This window comes from Halichoerus grypus, chromosome 13, assembly GCF_964656455.1.
Source record: "Halichoerus grypus chromosome 13, mHalGry1.hap1.1, whole genome shotgun sequence".
In the NCBI taxonomy this organism is placed as follows: Eukaryota; Metazoa; Chordata; class Mammalia; order Carnivora; family Phocidae; genus Halichoerus; species Halichoerus grypus.
In genome coordinates, this window is record NC_135724.1 from 95,365,925 (window position 1) to 95,383,947 (window position 18,023).

An 18,023-nucleotide genomic window follows, 5' to 3' on the forward strand; every position below is an offset into this window, starting at 1 on the left:
TGCTTCCGCCTCTCTTCAATAAAAATGTTTTCCTGCTCACGTTAAGGAGAGTGAATTTCTATCTCATATTACTGAAGGGCTTTAATCGATAAATTGTTGCTGGGCAGTAGTGTATAAGTCACAAAAGAGGGCTTTTTTCCTGAGGCAAGAAGAAAATCAGGTTCTTGTTTACATTCCAATGTGGAAACTTTAGCCCATAGTACAAAGTGCTGTTGCTTGTTTACACCAAGAACCTTGTGGCCCCTGATGATAAGATTCTGGGAACACTGAAGGCTATTGCCATAGAAGAGTTTTTAATTTATGAGGAAGTCTGACACAGGAGATGGGATGGCCACTCTGGTCCTGTTAGCTCTTAATCACAACGGTGACAGATGTGAAGCCCTGAAAGCTCATCTCAAGGAAGAGCGTTAACTGTGACGTTGCTGAATTAAACCATCCACTTCACATGCTTGCTAATCCCTTATAGAAACATGTATCGGTATAGAAAAAGTAGTCTCTTTAATAATTTTTTTTAAGATGTATTTATTTGTGAGAGAGAGTGAGCAGGGGGAGTGGCAGAGGGAGAGGGAGAAGCCGACTCCCAGCTGAGCAGGGAGCCCAACGTGGGGCTCGATCCCAGGACCCTGAGATCATGACCTGAGCTGAAGGCAGACGCTTCATCGACTGAGCCACCCAGGTGCCCCTAGAAAAAGTAGTCTCTTGACAGTTCATGTAGGGATACCTGACCGAAGTGTGAGGACTCAGCCTGGCAGACTCCTGAGAAACTGCGCTGGATGCTCTTCCCTCAGAAATACGTAGCTTAGACGTTGGCAGGCCACAGCTCGCAGGTCAAATACAGCTTGCTGCCTATATTTGTATGGACGGAAGCCAAGAAGTCTTTAGGTTTTTAAATGGTTGCAAAAAGATCAAAACTACTTCACCAATTGAGAAAATTATTTGAAATTCAAGTCTCAGCATCCATCAGTCAGGTTTTATTGGAACATAACCATACGTTAATTGTATTGTCTGGTGGCTTTTGCACTAACTACAATGGCAGTTGTGGCAGATGCTGTTGCCTACAAAACCTGCCAAGTCCTGGTGTAGGGTCCCTTCCCCTCCCTGAAGAAGTGGACCTTGCCTTGCAGGAGGAAGCTTATTCTGCCAACACCCCAGGGCTCATTGCTACCAACTCTCTGACCCAGTCTTTCAGAAGGATCCCACTTACTGGCTTAGGTCTCACCCTAATTATCTCATTTCACTTGATTATCTCTGTAAAGATACTATTGCTAATTAACTTCACATCCTAAGGTACTGGGGACTAAGAATCCAATACATCTTTTTCGAACGGACGTAATTCAACATGTAAGTTTGCCCTCTTGCTCCTCGCCCCCCATCCATGTCCTTTTCATGTGCAAAATACATTCTCCCCAGCCCAACACCCCCAGAAGGCTTACTTCACCCAAGCATCAACTCCAGAATCTCTAAATACCATCTAAATCGGATGTGGGTGAGATGGGGTATGCTTCATCCTGGGGCAATATTCCTCTCATTATTTGGGCTCCTTCCCAATATTGGGAATGTGTGAAACAGGTTACCTGCTTCCAAAATACAATGATTAGACAGGCATAAAGTAGACTATCCTATCCTAAAAGGGAGAAATCAGGAAAAAGGGTTGTGAGTCCCAAGCAAGTTAAAAACGGGGCAAATTCCATTAGATTTTAAGGCCTGGGAATAATTCTCTGGCCAAATGCTCGGTCCTCTGAGACCACTGGGTGATGGCCCTGCCCCTCATCCCTGGGTGGTGGACAAGCCTCTGGAATTGAAAAGGTGGCTTCACTCTCTGAGTCCAAGGAGGTGGCTCTGCCCTCGGGGTCACTCTTCCTTTGTCTTTAAGGATGACCCATGTGCCCATCTAGAGAGCTCTATTGGCCTGTTTCCAGGACAGCCAACGACTTTCTTCAGTCACCTTTCTCTGTCCCCTTCAGTGCAAGTTGGTAGCATTTCTGCTGAGATGGCTGATGGATTCACAAGGCACACCCTTGTTCTCTCCAGAGCATGCTTTCTCATTTTTTGCAATATGGATAAGCTGAGAATCTTTCAAATTTTCAAAATCTAGTTTCTTTATGCTTAACAATTCATTTTTCAGTTTATCTCTGTCCTCCCAAATTGTACTATTAGCAGCAAGAGGTCAGGCCATGTCTTCAACACTCTGCTTAGAAATCTGTTCACCTAAACGTTCCAGCTCATTATTTATAAGTTCTTTGTACGAAGCACTAGAACACAGTTTAGCCAAGTTCTCTGTCACTTTATTACAAAAATTATGTTTTCCTCCAATTTTCTTTTTTTTTTTTTTTTTAAGATTTTATTTATCTATTTGAGAGAGACACAGTGAGAGAGGGAACACAAGCAGGGGGAGTGGGAGAGGGAGAAGTAGGCTTCCTGCCGAGCAGGGAGCCCAATGCGGGGCTCAATCCCAGGACCCTGGGACCATGACCTGAGCAGAAGGCAGACGCCTAATGACTGAGCCACCCAGGCGCCCCCAATTTTCTTTTTTTTAAGAACTACTTTTTGAAGATTTTATTTATATGTCAGAGAGAGCAAGCACAAGCAGCGGGGAGTGGGAGAGGGAGAAGCAGGCTTCCCACTGAGCAGGGAGCCCGATGCGGGGCTCGATCCCAGGACTCCGGGATCATGACCTGAGCCGAAGGCAGACGCCTAACGACTGAGCCACCCAGGCGCCCCTAGATAAATAAAATATTTTTTAAAAAATGATTATCTCTGTAGACTCTCTCTAAATAAGGTCACGTTCTGAGGTGTGTGGTCGGGATTCCAACATATCTCTTCTGCGGGGATACAATTCAACCCATAACAATCAACAAAGAAATAGACAGCTTGAACAACACTATAAACCTTGACCTAACACATACATGGAGCACTCCACCCAACTACAGCAGAATATACATTATTCTCAAGTGCACAGGGAATATTATACAGCATAGATCAAGTGCCAGGTCATAGAACAAACCTCAAAGATTTAATGATGGAGTCTTGTCAAAAGAACACTGCAACCAGCTTAACACTGGCCAAATCTGGAACAGTTAGAGCATTCAAATAAATAATGATAGCAGGTTATAACCAAAAGAATAAAATAAGTCCATGGATCCATATTGATATAAATATGCAAATGTATAAACAAGTAGGAGAGAAGGGAAAACTTATTTCTTTAAAGTAAAATATCACTTAATACATTTAAGAAATGACATAATTAGAAAACTCACCCCTTGGTGGCCAGCACAGTAATATTTGTCTTAGGCAAGAATCATCCATGAATGCAAAAATTAGGTGGGTGAAAGTCTTAAAACCTCTGCCCACGAGATACTTATTAATTACAATTGGAAAAATAAGAATTTTACAAAAGAGAAATCTGGCATTTACCACCTTAATTGAGCAATCAAAATGAATATCGCTATTATTGGCACAAATAAATATGGAACTCGATATGGATCTCTGAGAAAGACACATCACTTGTGTAGTATTCCTGCCAAAAATGCGTAACCTGAATCTAAATCCTGAGGAGGGGCGCCTGGATGGCTCAGTCGTTAAGCGTCTGCCTTCGGCTCAGGTCATGATCCCAGGGTCCTGGGATTGAGCCCTGCATCGGGCTCCCTGCTCTGCAGGGAGCCTGCTTCTCCCTCTCCCACTCCCCCTGCTTGTGTTCCCTCTCTCGCTGTGTCTCTCTCCGTCAAATAAATAAAATCTTTTAAAAAAATATATAAATCTTGAGGAAACACCTAACAAACCCAGGTTAGAGTCATTCAGCATGAAAATGGCAACACTCTTAAAAATGTTGAGGTCAGGAAAGACTGAAAGACTGGTCCAGTTTAAAGGTAACTAAAGAGGGACACCTGGCTGGCTCAGTCAGGGGAACATGTGGCTCTTGATCTTGGAGTCGTGAGTCGAGCCCCATGTGTGGACTAGAGTTTACCTAAAATTAAAAAAAAAAAAATTTTTTTAATTTAGAGGTAACTAAAGATACATGAAATCGGATATTGAATCCAAGTTTTGCTTCTTGGACTTTATGAGAACTATTGATGGAATTTGAATCAGTTCTGTGTATTTGATAATAGTACTGCATTTAGGTTCATTTCCTCAATTTGATAACTTACTGTGGTTAGTTAATGGAATGACCCTCTTGGAGACACTGCAGTGTTCATAGTGTAGAGGAATTATGTCTGCAACTCATGTTCTACCTTTCAAGAGAAGTATTTTCTTTTATGGAGAAAGCAGACATGGTAAAATGTTAACATCTGGGGAATGTAGGTAAAGTGTATTTAGGAATCTTCCCTATCCTGTAAATTCTGTAATTCTGTGATTTTTTTTCAACTTTTCATCAGTATCAAATCATTTCTAAATAGATGAAAAAAAATGAATTTAGCAAAGTCATCAGATGTCAGGTCAATATATCCAAATCAATTCTATTTCTACATACAAGAAAAGCTTTGCGAAATGGAATTTAAGAAAATGAATCTATTTTCAAAAGTATCAAAACACTAAATGTAAAAAAAAATCTTGTGCTGTGGGAACTGTTCAGTATCATGTACTGATATTGAAGAGTTGTTCAGTTGTTGTTGATACATGAACCTACACAGGTGATAAAACTGAATAGAACTTCATACATGAACATGAGTGTAAGTGAAACTGGAGAAATCTGAGTATGTATTATGGGCTGTATTAAGGTCAATATTCTGGCTGTGATGTACTGTAGTTTTGCAAAATGTTAACATTGGGGTAAACTGGGCAAAGTATAAGGATCTCTTTCTATTATTTTTTACACTACAGGTGAATTTATAATTATCTCAATAGAAGTTTCAATTAAAACAAATCTAATAAAGATGTAAAAGGGGAGGGGCGCCTGGGTGGCTCAGTTGGTTGAGCGACTGCCTTCGGCTCAGGTCATGATCCTGGAGTCCCTGGATCGAGTCCCGCATCGGGCTCCCTGCTCGGCAGGGAGTCTGCTTCGTCCTCTGACCCTATCCCCTCTCATGTGTTCTCTCTCTCTCAAATAAATAAATAAAATCTTTTAAAAAAAAAAAAAAGATGTAAAAGGGGAATGAATAAACTATTATATAGAGTCAATGGAATATTATGTTCTGTGACATAAATTGCAACTGAATAAACCATATGTTCAAGCCCTAGGTATATAATATCATTGTTAGAGGCCAAAATAAAGTGAAATGGAATTACATATTATTTAGACAGGCATGTATCTGTGACAAAATGATGAAACAGAAGCAAGAAAATGATAACCAAAATATTCAGGATGGCGTCTGCTTCTGTGGAGGGGCAGCAAATAGAAGCTGCAAATTATTTGTAATTTCCTGTTTCTCAGACTGGGTGACAGATTCATGAACATTCATGAGAAAGTACTTGTAACTAATGTGAGATGAAAGGAGGACATAAATACAGACAATTTAGGTTTTGAAAAATTATAGGAGAATACTAAGGATAACCATGTACCACTAAATATGAAAGGTTAGATTAAATTTCTCAATTTTCAGGGCGCCTGGGCGGCTCAGTCGTTAGGCATCTGCCTTCGACTCAGGTCATGATCCCGGGGTCCTGGGATCGAGCCCCGCATCGGGCTCCCTGCTCAGCGGGAAGCCTGCTTCTCCCTCTGCCTCTGCTGTTTCCCCTGCTTCTGCTCTCTCTGTTTCTGTCAAATAAATAAATAAAATCTTTAAAAAAAATTCTCAATTTTCTTGCAAATTATACATGACCAAAATGGACCAAGCAGAAAAAGCAAGACTAAATAAATCAGTAACAAATATGGAAATTGAATTGTAGTCAGAAATTTCCTTCAAGAAATGTAGCAAGCTTAGATTACTGAACAGTAAAATTTTACCAAACATTAAAGGACTTGATCATCATTATGTTATTCAAGCAGTATTGGAAAATTTTAAAAGGATAGATTACTCCCAAATTCATTTTACAATCCTAGTATAAACTTCATACCAAATCTGGATAGAGACTATAGAAAAACAATGATTATAGACCAAATAGATGAAAGTTTTCTGAGTAAAATGGAATCTAGGTTACTTTCCCCACACATTTGTATATGTCCGTTTAGGTTGAACTGTATGAAATTACCGATAATGGGCCATTTTTGACATATATGGTGGATTTTTCTTTCCAAAGATGGCTGTAGCCAAGAGCCAGCCCTTTTTACCTCCCTTCCACAATGTGGCTGTTCCACTCCTCCCGCTGGGTCCCGTTTGCTGATGGTCCCTGGTAGCAGCAGAATGTGGTGGTGGGCTGCTGCGCGCCCCTTAAACACACACACGCACGCACACGTGCCTGTGGACACATGCACACATGCACGGACACACACGTGCACGCGCGCACATATACATGCACGTGTGCGGACACACGTGCACGCGCGCATATACATGCACACACGTGCGGATGCACGTGCTACACGCGGGCACACACAGAGGCGCATACACACGGACACACGTGCACACACGCGCGCACACACACACACACGCGCACACACACACACACACACACACACCGTAAGTTAAAAAAAAAAAAAGGCAATGCAGCTCCTGCTGTCCTGGCTGGAGTACTTGCTCGTGAAGCTCTCAGGCTGCCATGTGGCCAGTCCCTCAGGCTGTGGTGCTGGGGGGAGCCTCTGAGAGTCCACGCAGAGACACTACATAGGTTCTGAGGCTACATGAAGAGAAAGAGATGCCCATCCACCTCCCCGTATACTCCAGTGCCACCTTCCCAGCTGCAGCCACCAAACGGACAGCATTGCGTTGAGACGTCCTGAACCACAAGTGCCCAGCCACACCTTTCCTGAAATCCTGACCAACAGAACCGTGAGAGCATCTTGTTGTTATGTATGCTAAGATTTTGGGGTGACATTGTAGGCAGCAGTTGTGATTGGAATAGAAATTTGGCCTGGAAGTAGGGTCCTACTGCCTTGGCACTGGGCGGTAAGTAGAATCTGGAAGACTCTTGAGGAAAATGTTAGTGAAAACCTGAAGGGCCCTTGGGAAGGTTATTAGCAGAGCCTAGAGGTTGTTGGTGAGAGCTTGAAGGAACTCGAGGACAGTGCTATGGGAACATGGGGAAAGGAGACTTTTTAGGTAAAGGCAGACAAGTTATCAACATTGCCATCTAATGTAGATGGAAGATAGAAAACCTACCTAATGCCCTCAAATGGACTAGCCGAGTTTTCCAGGTACAGTGTCTGGGTGCCACCTGGTTTCTTCTCGGGACTTTTAATAAAATGTGAGAGCAGAGAGAGGAACTAAAAACAGAACAATTTCCCAGAAGAGATGTTAAGTTTCAGCTAGTAAAATGTCCCCAAAGTAAGAAATGCCCTCAGGTGGGGCGCCTGGGTGGCTCAGTCGGTTAAGTGTCTGCCTTCAGCTCAGGTCATGATCGCAGGGTCCTGGGATTGAGCCCCACATTGGGCTCCCTGCTCGGCGGGTTCTGCTTCTCCCTCTCCTCCTGCCCCTCCCCCTGCTCATGCTCTCTCTCAAATAAATACCTCATGAACCCCTTCAGACGAAAAAAATGCTTTCTGAGGACCTCCCCCACTTCCTATGTACCCCCTGCAACAACACACATGTATAATTACTAAACTCCTTCTCCACCAAAATACTCTCAAAACAGAAATTTGGGAGTTCCCCTCTTTAAGAACAAGAAGGAAGTCTGGGTACCTCGGTGGCTCAGTCAGTTAAGCTCCTGACTCTTGATTTTGGCTCAGGTCAGATCTCAGGGTCCTGGCTCAGATGGGAGTCTGCTCGAGGATTCTCATTCTCCTCTCCCTCTGCTCTTCCCCTCTGCTCACATGTTCTCTAACTAACTAAATAAATAAAATCTTAAAAAAAAAAAAGAATTGAAGTAAGTCAACAAGCCCTCAGTGAGATAAGCCATGGCATCAGCTGGTAAGTTCTAAGAACCCAGTTGCAGATCTGGGGGAAAATAATTTTGAAGATTTTATTTATTTGAGAAGGAGACAGAGCATGAGTGGGGCAGAGGGGCAGAGGGAGAAGGAGAAGCAGACTCCCCGCTGAGCAGGGAACCAATGTGGGGCTCGATCCCAGAGCCCCGAGATCATGACCTGAGCTGAAGGCAGACACTTAACTGACTGAGCCACCCAAGTGCCCCTGGGGGAGAACCATTTTGAAGAAAATTTCATTACAACCTCAATTTCCAAGAATATTTTCCATCACTTTTCCATGAGGTTGAAGACATGCTAAGTAAAGAGTTACTATGAGTGCTCTAAGTGTTCAGTTAAAAAAAAAAAAGAAATGGCAAAGTGAGTAGAAAGAAAAATATAGGACAAAACTTATGGTATGGTTAAGTGTAGTGTTTACAGCAAAAAACGAAACAAAAAAGCTAATTGTAAACTGAAAAATAGTATAAATATACACACACCACAAAGTTTTAAACAGCAATATTAACTTGGACTGAAAAGGACAAACCCTATACAAACTAAAAAGAGATCTTTGGACTCTCAACTTTCTGGAGGCAGGAAGGAGGCTGAGAAGGGTACTGTCTTGCAAACCTGATCACTTCTTGTGAATAAGGAAGGATGACGCAGATGGCAGAGCCAGAATCGAAAGGGTGCAGCCAAGAGCTAGGAAGAATTCCAAGAGAACAGGCCAAATTGGTGACCTGGTAACATGTATTCAGCGGGATTTAAGAATTTCTATGGAGCAGGGACTGCTGTGTGCGGACCCCTGTTGTCCCCAGTGTTGAACAGGAGTATCTGTAGCAGTTTTCCTGTGTCTTCCCCACTGTTGTATTTTGGGTGTATAAGACGGAAATAACCTCATTTAACCTTAATTTCCTTAGATGCCCATATCCAAATATAGCCACATTGGGGTTAGGATTTCTTTCTTTCTCTCTGTCTTTCTTTCTTTCTCTCTCTCTCTCTTTTTCTCTCTCTCTCTTTCTTTCTTTTCAGCAAAGCAAAGTTTATTGAGTGATAGTAAAGCAAAGTTTATTGAGCTCCTGAAGAGGGAGGGGACCCGAGAGGGTTGCCCGGGGTTAGGATTTCAACAAAAGAATTTTGGAAGGACACAAATTTTCAGCCCATAGCACATTTAATAGCCAGTAAGAAAATACACTAGGGGAAAAAACTCATGTTCGTAATATCAATAGGAATGATAAGCTTCTTAGGAATACATCTGATACAATGTTGAATTTTTTAAAAAGATTTTATTTATTTATTTGACAGAAGAGCAAGAGCGAGCACAAGAAGGGGGGAGGGGCAGAGGGAGAGGGAGAACTAGGCTCCCCACTGAGCAGGGAGCCTAACACAGGGGCGCCTTGGTGGCTCAGTTGGTTAAGCGTTGGACCCTTGATTTCAGCTCAGGTCTTGATCTGAGGGTCGTGAGATCAAGCCCTGTGTTGGGCTCCATGCTGGGCGTGGAGCCTCCTTAGAATTCTCTTTCTCCCTCTCCTTCTGCCCCTCCCCTCTCTCCCTTTCTAAAAAAACAAAAAACAAAAAAACCTTATGTAAACATAATTTATGAATAAAATAATAAAATGCTATTAAAGTTCGTAAAAGAACTGAAAAATTCATGGGGCACTTGGCTGGCTCAGTTGGTAGAGCATGTGACTCTTGATCTCAGGGTTGTAAGTTCGAGCCCCATGTTGGCTGTAGAGATTACTTAAAAATAAAATCTTAGGGGTACCTGGGTGGCTCAGTTGGTTAAGCATCTGCTTTCTGCTCAGGTCATGATCTTGGGGTCCTGGGATTGAGTCCCATGTCAGGCTCCTTGCTCAGCAGGGAGTCTGTTTCTCCCCTTCCCTCTGCCCCTCCCCCCTGCTTGTGCTCTCTCTTTCTCAAATAAATAAATAAAATCTTTCAAAAAAGGTTAAAAAAATAAAAATCTTAAAATTTTAAAAACTGAAAAATTCAAAGATATACTATATTGATGGAGTAGAGTCAATGTAATAAAAATACTAATGCTTACAAAATATAAATTTAATAAAATTCCAGTCAAAACAATAAAAGCATTTTCTTTCTTGAAATGGGACAGATCTTAACATTTCCATGAAAGTTTGCAGGTCTCAAACTGTCCAAGACAATCATGAACAAGGACAATTAGAAGAGCTTTCCGTTCTAGATACACGAGGTTTTTATTAAGCTAGAATAATAAAACAGAGTGGTATTCATTCAGTGATAGAAAGTATTCCAGGGGCGCCTGGGTGGCTCAGTCATTAAGCGTCTGCCTTCGGCTCAGGTCATGATCCCAAGGTCCTGGGACGGAGCCCCGCATCGGGCTCCCTGCTCAGAGGGGAGTCTGCTTCTCCCTCTGCTCGTCCCCCTGCTTGTGCTCGATTGCTCTCTCTCTCTCTCAAATAAATAAATAAAATCTTAAAGAAAAAAGAAAGAAAGAAAGAAAGAAAGTCTTCCAGAAAGGGTACCTTGGCCACATAGGAACGTCGGATATAAGAGAAATGAATTTATAAGTATTGAAGAAAGAATGTGCTATTTGATACTTGGTGTTCAGGGCTGAATTGTGTCCCTCCTCCAAATTCATATGTTGAAGTCCTAACCCCCAGCACCTCAGGAAGTGGGGGAGTCCGCCTTGTGTGAAGGGAGGTGTCGGTTCTTGGATTCCCTATGAAACCTCGCTCCAGTAAACACAGCCAGGAGGAACGGAGCAGGCATCAGGTAATTATTAAGGACGGTACACTCTTTTTCTTTTTCTTTTCTTTTTTTTTTTTTTTTAAGAATTTATTTATTTATTTGAAAGAGAGAGACACAGCAAGAGAGGGAACACAAGCAGGGGGAGTGGGAGAGGGAGAAGCAGGCTTCCCGCCAAGCAGGGAGCCTAACGCGGGACTCGAGCCCAGGACCCTGGGATCATGACCTGAGCTGAAGGCAGACGCTTAACGACTGAGCCACCCAGGCGCCCCAGGATAGTACACTCTTGAGAAGGGAGAGCAGGCCCACCCAGAGGAGGCCACTGCCCTGGGGTCAGGGGGGCCTTTTCTTTTTATGTTTTGTATAGGTTGTGGGTCATAGCCAGGGCGGTCTCTGGGAGGGGGAGTTTTTGGTTCTACAAGGTTCTTGCTGGAACTGTCAAGGCCATCTTTCCCCACGGGGGGGCCAGGTTGGGGGGTGCTGAAGCCACCCTTGCATATGTGTTATAATAAACCTAGGGGTCATCCTGGGGCAGCTGAAGAGGAGAGCACATGTTTCATAACTGTGGCTCCTGGCCCGCCAGCCCCGGGGTGTTAGAAGCCACAAGGCCAAGATGTTGAAAACCACAAAGTCAGGATGCTGTGCCTTCAGGCTTCTAATGTGTAACCTAGGAAATTAGCTTCCATATGGAAACAAAATGAAATTAGATCATTACTTCACACTATATGCATACACACAACTCCAGAAAGATTAAAACTTAAATGTCAAGGGAAAATGCTGAAACTATTAAATGGTAATACAAAGAAATATTTTACAATAACAAAATGGAGAAAGATTTTTCTTTCTCTTTCAAGAGAAAGATTTCTTTATAAGACACATAAGGAAACTATAAAGGAAAATCTACATACTTTTTATAATGTCAAAACTAAAATCTAAGGGACCAACATTTTTATAAACAAAGTTCAAAGACAAGGAATAAATTAAAAAATTAAAACATGTTGCATATTGAGGATTAGTAAATAACATACATCAACTCCATGGATCTAGTCGAGAAAGAACCTGACAGAAAAATAAGCAAAGGATAATTGACAATCTACAAAATAAAATCCCAATCATGTGGAAATACATATATTTCAGCAGTGATCACTGAAACACATTACCTGTATGTTCTGCATTTCAAATATCACTTCAATTTTATTTTATTTTTTTAACTAAAAGATTTTATTTATTTGACACAGAGAGAGAGAGAACAAGTAGGCAGAGAGGCAGGCAGAGGGAGAGGGAGAAGCAGGCTCCCCGCTGAGCAGGGAGCCCGATGCGGGACTCGATCCCAGGACCCTGGGATCATGACCTGAGCCGAAGGCAGACGCTTAACTGGCTGAGCCACCCGGGTGCCCCATCACTTCAATTTTAAAAATCTTGATCTTAGGTATCCATATCTTGTCAGTAAGTCCTCCTGATGTTCCAGCATTAAGTAGCATACAAGTTTTATGGTTAATGTCTATATTTTATTTATTTATTTGAGAGAGAGTGAGTGAGCGCGAGAGAGCACACAAGCCAGGAGGAGAGGCAGAGGGAGAAGCAGATTCTCTGCTGAGCAGGGAGCCCAACAAGGGACTCCAGGATCATGACCTGAGCCGAAGGCAGACGCCCAACTGACTGAGCCACCCAGGTGTCCCTAGAATGTATTTTTAAGTTTAAAATGTTTGTTTCATATTATTGAGGTGATTATATTTTCCCTTCGACTTATTGATAGGGTAATATTAATGAATATCCCAACTATCCTGTATTTCCACTCCGTTACAGTATATTTTCACAAGGTACTGCCAGCTCCTCTCTACTGATAATTTCTCAGGGTAGTCATAATTTTTGCATGGGTAGTCATCATCAGGTTTTGTCTGAGCTTCTTTTTCAAACCATACATTTGTCGATTTTGGTGTCTTTACGCTGAGTAGTCAGTAGAAAAATTCCTTCTTCTATTTCCTCTGGTTATTTTATATGTAAGAATTCTCTGAGCACTTGAAAAAATTCCCCGGAAACTCAATGACTGATGCGTTTTGGCACAGGATCTCTGAAACGGTCTTCATCTTTACTCATGAAGTGGTTTTCTCCTTCCTCGGGTCAAATTTGACACATCCATTCCTGGAGAATCATTTGTTTCACAAAGAATTTCTAGTTTCTTAGCATACAGAGGATTCTCATTCGACTTCCTATATGTCTGTGGTTATTCTCTTTTTGTCATCCTGCCCTTCTGTCTCTTTGTAAGGATAGCGACTTGTTTATAACTTTCCCCCACAGCACTTGAATTATGGATCAGCTTTACTTTTTCCTGTTAATTCCTATCTACTTAACGTAAATGTACTCATACATTTTTTTATTTCCTCACTTGAATTCTTAAGCCAGTTGTCTTTTTTTCCCCCTTTTTTCTAACGTATTGGTGGATTTGTATTCCTAGTCTTCTGAAATCCTAATCCTCTACATTGCTCCCAGACGCGCGTTCACGCCGCTCGCTCCCGGGTGGGCGGTCGCCCTCGCGTCTCCAGGCGACCAGCGCTCCCCAGACGCAGCGACGCCTACGTGCCGCGGTGCCTTCTGGGAAATGTAGTTCAAAGGCGGCTTCCTGGAGTGACCAAAAAAAAAAAAGAGAGAGAAAAGCAAAAACAAAGGCGTCTTTCTCTCGCGCACGCGTACTCGCACTCACACGGCCCCTGACGCTTTCGGGTTGCGCCCCTTCTCTTTGTCCTTCGCCGCAAAGCAAGAGGCGAGTGTGGGCGTCTCTGCACGCGCGCCCGCATGTCCATGCGCGCCCCCCGGCTCCGCCGCAGCCCTGTTGGCATCCCGCGGACCCACAGGCACCGCACGGAGGCCCGCGGGCCGGGGAGGCGTGCGGGCCGGGGGCGCATGCGGGCCGGGGGCGGGGCGGCGGCGAGTCTGGGGGCGCTGGGGCGGGTCACGTGGTTCCTGGGCCTGCGCGTCCGACGAGGGCGGTCTGGGGTCGGTGCTGGCGTTCGTGGGGGTTCGGGGGCGGATTTCCTCCGGGTCGGCGGTTGGGACGAGTGTGGGGGTCTCGCGGGAAGGACCTGGGGGTCGTGTCTGGGCGGCAGGCTTGGAGGCCTGTGGGCGCCGGCGCGTGGGCGGGCGGGGGTTCGCGGGTAGCGCGGCGGGGCGCGTGGTGAGTGGGGGGGCGCGGGGTGTGCGCCCCGTTCGTGGATGTGGCCTTCGAGAGCTCTCCCCCGCCGGCGTCCCTGGCTGTCCGGGGGCCGCGAGCCCCGGGCACGTGCGCCCCGGGGCCGCGCGGAGAGGGTGTGGGGTCCCGCCGTCAGGGCGACTTCCCTGCAGGGCCTCCTGTCCCCCCCCCAGTCTGGCTTCACCCAGCTCAGCTCTGCGTGTGTCAGTAGAGCTGTTTTTAAAGGCTTCGCTACTAAAAACAAAAAAACCCCAAAGCCAGAAACAAACCCCAAATAGGTTTTTGACAGCAGCTGGATGCTCCGGTCTGAAGTTCTCTCTCTCTGACTGTGGTCCACCTCTGCCACTTTGGGCGCTCCACTCACGATTTCAGGGTCTCACGTTTATCGCCTGAAAAATGAGGGAGTGCAAAGAAATGATCTTTTTTTTTTTTTCCTAGTTCTGATGCTTTTTGCTGTCATTAACGCATACTTTTTTTTTTTAAGCTTCATTTGTTTATCTGAGAGAGAGAGAGAACAAGCCAGGGAGGGGCAGAGCAGCAGACTTCCCGCTGAGCGGGGAGCCCGATGCGGGACTCGATCCCAGGACCCTGGCACCATGACCTGAGCCGAAGGCAGACGCTTAAGGACTGAGCCACCCAGGCGCCCCTGTTTTGTTTGTTTTTAAGTAGCCTCTACAACCAGCGTGGAGCCCAGTGCGGGGTTTGAATTCACGACACTGAGATCCAGACCTGAGCCGAGATGGAGAGTCGGGCACTTAATTGGCTGAGCCATCCAGATGCCCTTCTTCCTTTTGTTTTTATCCTTAGTTTGCCCTCGTGGCATTATTTCTGGATAGGGGACTAGATGGCACCAGTACTGGAATGTAAACAGAAACTCTGGAGGCCTTTGCCCACCCCCACCTCCCACTTTTGTTGAGGGGCTGTGACTGCAGGTCTTTGGGGACACTGAATGGGACCAGTGGCCTGGATCTGCCACTTCCTAGGTGTGTCCTCGATGTTGGGCAAGTTGCTGAACCTCTGTGCCTTATTAATTTTTTTGTAATGGGTGCTGGATGCATTAAGAAAAAAAAATGTATAAAACGTCTGTCACAGTAAGTAAGTAAATGTTATTTTTTATTATTCTCTATGTTTCCCCTGAAATTCCTTCAGAACTTGATGCTAAGTGGAACTACACGATGATGCTGATGGTTGCCCCTTCCTGCTGAAGACAAATGTGAGAGCTGTCGCAGGGAGAGCTGCGTGTTATGCAGGAAGCTGCCAAGGTACACAAAAATAGTCCAGTTAAAGTGGGCCAGTTGTACAGAGAAGGGCTTAGGCTTCCATTTGCTGAGAGGACACGTGGGAGCCATATAAAGGAGTTCAGGAGAAAACTTCTCAAAACTTCCAACTTTCAAAAACACATTTGTTTAAATTAGAGTAAGGTTGAGTCTGCATTTTTCTGAATAACAAATATTGGAAATAATACCACCACACTGATGGCTTGTCACACTTGTTCACCTGAAATTCTGAATTCTATGTATTTTCTATAGTAAGTATACATCATTTTTTTTTTCTTTGAGAGGGAGTCGGGGAGGGACAGAGGGAGAAGGGGAGAGAGAGTCTCAAGCAGACTCCCCGCTGAGCATGCCAAACTCAGGGCTCGATCCGAGGACCCCAAGATCATGACCTGAGCCGAAATTGAGAGCTAGATGCTTAACTGACTGAGCCCCCACAGGCACCTCTTAAGTCCATATCATTTGACATGACATGATGAGTTTTCTACTTTTGATGAGTTTTCATTGAAACCCAAGTAATCTTCACCGAGTAGTGTTTGACAACAATTACAAAGGAAATTTTAAAATCACACTGTGAATTTGGCCGTCTGCTTAAGGAAATGGCTTGCGTGATAAACATAGTTTTATTTGTCACAATGCCAGAATTTTTATTATGTGAAATGAAGTGAAAGCATAATGCAAAGCAAATGACATTTGTTGTAGGTATATTTTCCTGGTGTGTGTGTGGAGGTGGGGGAGTGGTTATGCAGTTATAATTGACTTTTTTTTTAACCATGCCTAGGTTTTTAAATTTTTTAATGGTTAAATTTATTGACTTTTTCTTTTAATTATGGTTTTTGCCTTTGTATTATGTATAGGCAAATTCTCCCCCAAATTACACAAATAATCATCTATGGGTTTTTTTTTATTTAAAAAAAATTTTTTTAAAGATTTTATTTATTTATTTGAGAGAGAGAGAGAGACAGTGAGAGAGGGAACACGGGGAGCGGCAGAGGGAAAGGGAGAAGCAGGCTTCCCACTGAGCAGGGAGCCGTGATCCCAGGACCCTGGGATCATGACCTGAGCCGAAGGCAGATGTTTAACAACTGAGCCACCCAGGCGTCCCCAAAAACGGTTTTTAAATGTGACCACATACTTATATTTTTGTTAAAAATATCCCTACAGTTTCCCCATCTCTTAAGGGTTGTCTGTGGTGTGGTAATAGAGGTACTAGTTGTTTCTTATTTAGCTTGTATACATTTCTGAATTTTGCCGTCATGTTTCACTGCTGCAGTAATAAGTATAGCTAATACTTGGGTAACGCTCATATGTCCCCAGTGTTCTAAGATGCAGGTATTTTCACTATGTAAAGGCATTTCTTGTGTAACTGGGAGAAACCTCCCTATGTGTTTCTGAGCTGGTGCTGCAGTTTGAGTTGCAGAAAGGCATGAAAGGGAAGAGCTTGTTTTTTAAGTGCTGTTTTTTATTATGATTTGGGGGCAGCAGGCCGTTCATCATTTGTGTTTCTGTGGAAATACCACGGTGACAAAGTGTGCACAGAGATAAGAACTAATTTGAGGATGTATGGGGTGTGTGTCTGCATAAACACACCCACGTGACATGATTTTAGTAGTAAGTGCCTTGAGCATAGCAAGAAAGAGAAACAATATTCCAGTTCTGCTTACCAGCAATGCAGTCACTTTAAAGATCGCTGCTTGCTTTTGGTAAGGTGGAGATTCTGTTAAATGCCTCCTCGGGTTGTCTGTGAGTGTCAAATTATAAAGTGCTTCGTGTTTTCCCTTACATGAAGAAAGCATTCACATTCCTTTTATTATTTCATTTATTCCTCAATCCCACTGTTAAGTGGACCCAAAGGTCCACTTTATCCTCACAATTTTAGCAAGTAAAAAAATGAGGCTTAAAAGCCAAGAAAGGAGCATGATTTGGCATATGGAGTGCCATTACACAATGATTAAAGCATAATCTTCCAGAAATACATAACCTCCTTGTGTCGAACAACATAGCTTTAAACATATAATCCAAATATCAAGAGGATTACAAGGTGAAATTTACCAAACTGTAATCTTATTGGGAGATTTTAACATGCTTCCTTCAGAAGTTGATAGAGTTGAGGGGGTTATGGACGACTTTCATAGGGAGCTAAGGCTCATAAAGATAAAGTTTGTCTGGTTTTGCCCAAAGCCATGTAGCCAGTGAAGGGAAGAGTTGATTGAAACTCAAGTCTTTTTTAATACAAATCACTTAAGCTCTCCAAAATTCCATCTGCCTAAAATAGAGTTGTACTTCATTGCACCTGTGAAAGTGATTTATCCTGTGTCCAGAGTGAGCAGTGAATGGATATCAGAAGTACTTTATATCTGATATTTCTTACCAAGTCACAGACTTCTGCTCTTTTGCACTATATCTTTTTCCTATCCCTGGGTAGCCCTATTTCAGTTATATAGAAACACAGATGACCGTGAATGCCTGATTCCTAGCAAGAGGAGAAAAGATTTTAGGTGCAGCATGAATATACCCATCAAAGTGCATTTGTTCCTAAGTCCATGGATCCTGGTTACCCACAGATAAGCCTGCTCATGTGATGTAAGGAAGGAGCTCCTGGAGCCAGGAACCTGCTCCCGGTGTGCGAGACCCAGCTACGGCTTCCTGGCGGAGCTCTGGGACAAAAGCAGAAGAGACTTAGGGTGGAGCAGAGCTCAGAGGTGCTACTCATCTTGGAACAGAAAATGACCATGTTACAGGTGAGGTGATTGCTGCTTCTTTATTTTCCAGGGGATTAGAAGAGGTGCATACGTCTTCTAGTGAAAAAAGTATAAGTAGTTAAGAAATCAGGGGAAAATAGCCTCAGCATAGAAGACCCAGGTTGGGACAAAACGGGAGCAGTTAGAACAACAGTGGGGTCAGGGGC

At 43.7% G+C, this 18,023-nt stretch overlaps 1 protein-coding gene across 8 annotated transcripts in view; it reads left to right on the forward strand.

Annotated features, from left to right (window-relative positions):
- The window catches only part of LOC118528841 (uncharacterized), a 59,849-nt gene that overhangs the window by 18,522 nt on the left and 23,304 nt on the right, over nucleotides 1-18,023 (forward strand). For 6 of the 8 annotated variants that reach the window (XR_013443579.1, XR_013443580.1, XR_013443581.1 and 3 more), the window contains exons 3-4: nucleotides 14,991-15,103; nucleotides 17,680-17,856. The exons of 1 other annotated variant lie outside the window; for it this stretch is intronic. Coding sequence is in view for 2 of the 7 variants with exons in the window: in XM_036081185.2 (XP_035937078.1) it covers nucleotides 17,842-17,856 (15 nt within the window). In the remaining 5 variants the exon portion in view is untranslated. Of the gene's footprint in view, nucleotides 1-13,576; nucleotides 13,649-14,990; nucleotides 15,104-17,679; nucleotides 17,857-18,023 lie in introns of those variants that run through there. One more of the 8 variants, XM_036081188.2, reaches the window with a different exon arrangement.